Raw genomic sequence first — 2096 nt, 5'->3', positions numbered from 1 at the left:
AGAGGGACATGCAGACACCCCAACAGGAAATATTCCTATGGTGCCAAGAAAGAGAGGATGGGGGAAAGGAGCAATTTCCTATGCAAAGTCGAAGGCTTTTATGGCTGGCATCCATAGTTTTTTGTGGGTCAGAGAAGATGTCCTGCAGACTGAAGAAGTGTGTAGTACTAACGCCTAGAAACCCTACCCTCCTTTTTTCCCCCATGGCAATATTTTTACAATACAAACTACCCATTTCAGTGTGTCGTGTCTCCACTTCACCCCCTGCAGCTTCTTACCTCTATTGAAAAGTAATCCTCAAACCCTGTGTCTGACAGAAGGACAATCTTGTTTCCTGGGATGTCACCAAGGATGAGCACAGGGGCTCGTGTGTAAGTATGCCACAAGGGACGTGATGGGTCTCTCAGAGACAGGAAGGAGTTCAAGGCAGTCAGCTATTTGGCCAGAAAGAGGCCAGGGAAGAGAGCATAAGGGTATGATTAACATTTCTCCACCACATCAAAGCCACAAGAGACCCAACCAGTACATTCCATGGCGCCGATAGTAAAATTTTACCTGGATTGTGTTGCTTCTGCCTGTATGCTGGACCAATGTTTTATAATGCTCTGCTCCACAAATCTCAATGCACACAAAAAAAGGGAGGAAACATGGCAAGGAGAAACTCTCCAATGATGCCTATGATTTACCTTCGTTCCAATCCTGAATGTAGGTCTGTTTTGATTCAGTCTCATGAATCCGTTGACATTGATAGAGAATCTAGAAATAAGAAAAGTGATTATGAATGGATTTTATTTCCTCCATTTATATCCCCCACTTTTCACAAAATAACTGAAGGCAATTTGTCTTTTAAAATGTAATATGATAAAAAAAACACCCTAGGGGAATCATATTTATAACATTTTATAAAGCATCACACACACCATGGGGCCTTCTGCATATTGCTGGACTGCAGCTCCCAATATTCCTCATCACTGGCTGTGCTGCCTAGAGTTGCTGAGACTTTGGTGTTTGACAGGTAGAAGACCGCATGATTCCCATTCATTTTAAAATAAGTCTGCATTTTAAGGGCCGTGATGTAAAGTGAATGGAAAGGGAAGAGGTGACCACCCAATGTAATCACTTTCATATTGTAATATTAAAGTGACATTATGGAATAGACTGGGCCCTGGAGGAGACGGATCTGAGAGGGCCAAAGAGCTGCTGATGTTCTGAGTTCTTCTCCTATTGCACCAAGCTTTAAAAACATTTTTTGAAAAGTTTTCCAAAAGGTGAGCACACCTGCAATTGTTTTCCTACAGGCCATAAAAATGAAGGTTGCATCACAAACCCAAGCATCGCTCTCACCTCTTACTTTCGACAGGGAGGCCAAGGTTATTGCTGGTCACCATCACATCCATCACTACACTGCCATTCATGAAGGGCATCGGGGTGTACCAGCACATCTTGCAAACTTCCTCATTGTTGCAACCTTGTGAAAATGGGAGAAGCACAGAGAACAAATCATATCACACAGACTTCTCCAGATGACAAGAGGGTAAACCTTCCAGGCTATAAAAAAAGATTAAAAAGGGTTCTTTTACTTTAAAGTGTATATGACAGAACATATACACATGTATATGACAGAAAATTGACTGATATCACACCCGTCCCTCCACATTTGCGGCTTTGACTTTTGAGGCTTTGATTATTTACAGATATTAATATCTTCTCTCTAGGAATCTCTAGATACTCCAGTGCAACTCTGTGGTCAACTTTAACTAAACGTCACAGCGAAGGACATAGAGATTCCTAGAGAGAACACTCCACTAGGCTTTTGTAGCTCCTCCTGTGCAATTCTATGGTCAGTATCTGGCAGATATTGACCAATGAATTGCACTGGAGGACCTAGAGATTCCTAGACAGGTGTTCTCTCAGGTAAAAACCGATTTATTATCTATGGGTGCATATAAACCTATTATCAGTATTGTCTTCCCCTCTTTATTAATTTCTACCGCCACATATCTTCCTTCGGGATCTGATAATATTTCTTTAGCTGGAATGTTTTCGGATATATATATAGTGCTACTCCACTTTTTTTCTGTTTCCTAGCAGCTATG

The 2096-nt window shown here is 41.6% G+C and overlaps 1 protein-coding gene across 1 annotated transcript; it reads right to left on the bottom strand.

Annotated features, from left to right (window-relative positions):
* Window positions 1-278: 278 nt before the first annotated feature.
* LOC121918505 (cation channel sperm-associated protein subunit gamma-like) lies at window positions 279-1468 on the bottom strand (the record flags this gene model as incomplete). The annotated part of the gene is made up of 3 exons (XM_042444547.1): window positions 279-434; window positions 687-756; window positions 1345-1468. Coding segments are annotated over 3 exons (350 nt in total), but the record flags the coding sequence as incomplete, so codon positions are not given.
* Window positions 1469-2096: the final 628 nt, after the last annotated feature.

Source organism: Sceloporus undulatus, unplaced genomic scaffold, assembly GCF_019175285.1.
Source record: "Sceloporus undulatus isolate JIND9_A2432 ecotype Alabama unplaced genomic scaffold, SceUnd_v1.1 scaffold_14418, whole genome shotgun sequence".
Lineage (NCBI taxonomy): Eukaryota > Metazoa > Chordata > Lepidosauria > Squamata > Phrynosomatidae > Sceloporus > Sceloporus undulatus.
This window is presented reverse-complemented; position numbering and strand designations above follow the sequence as displayed.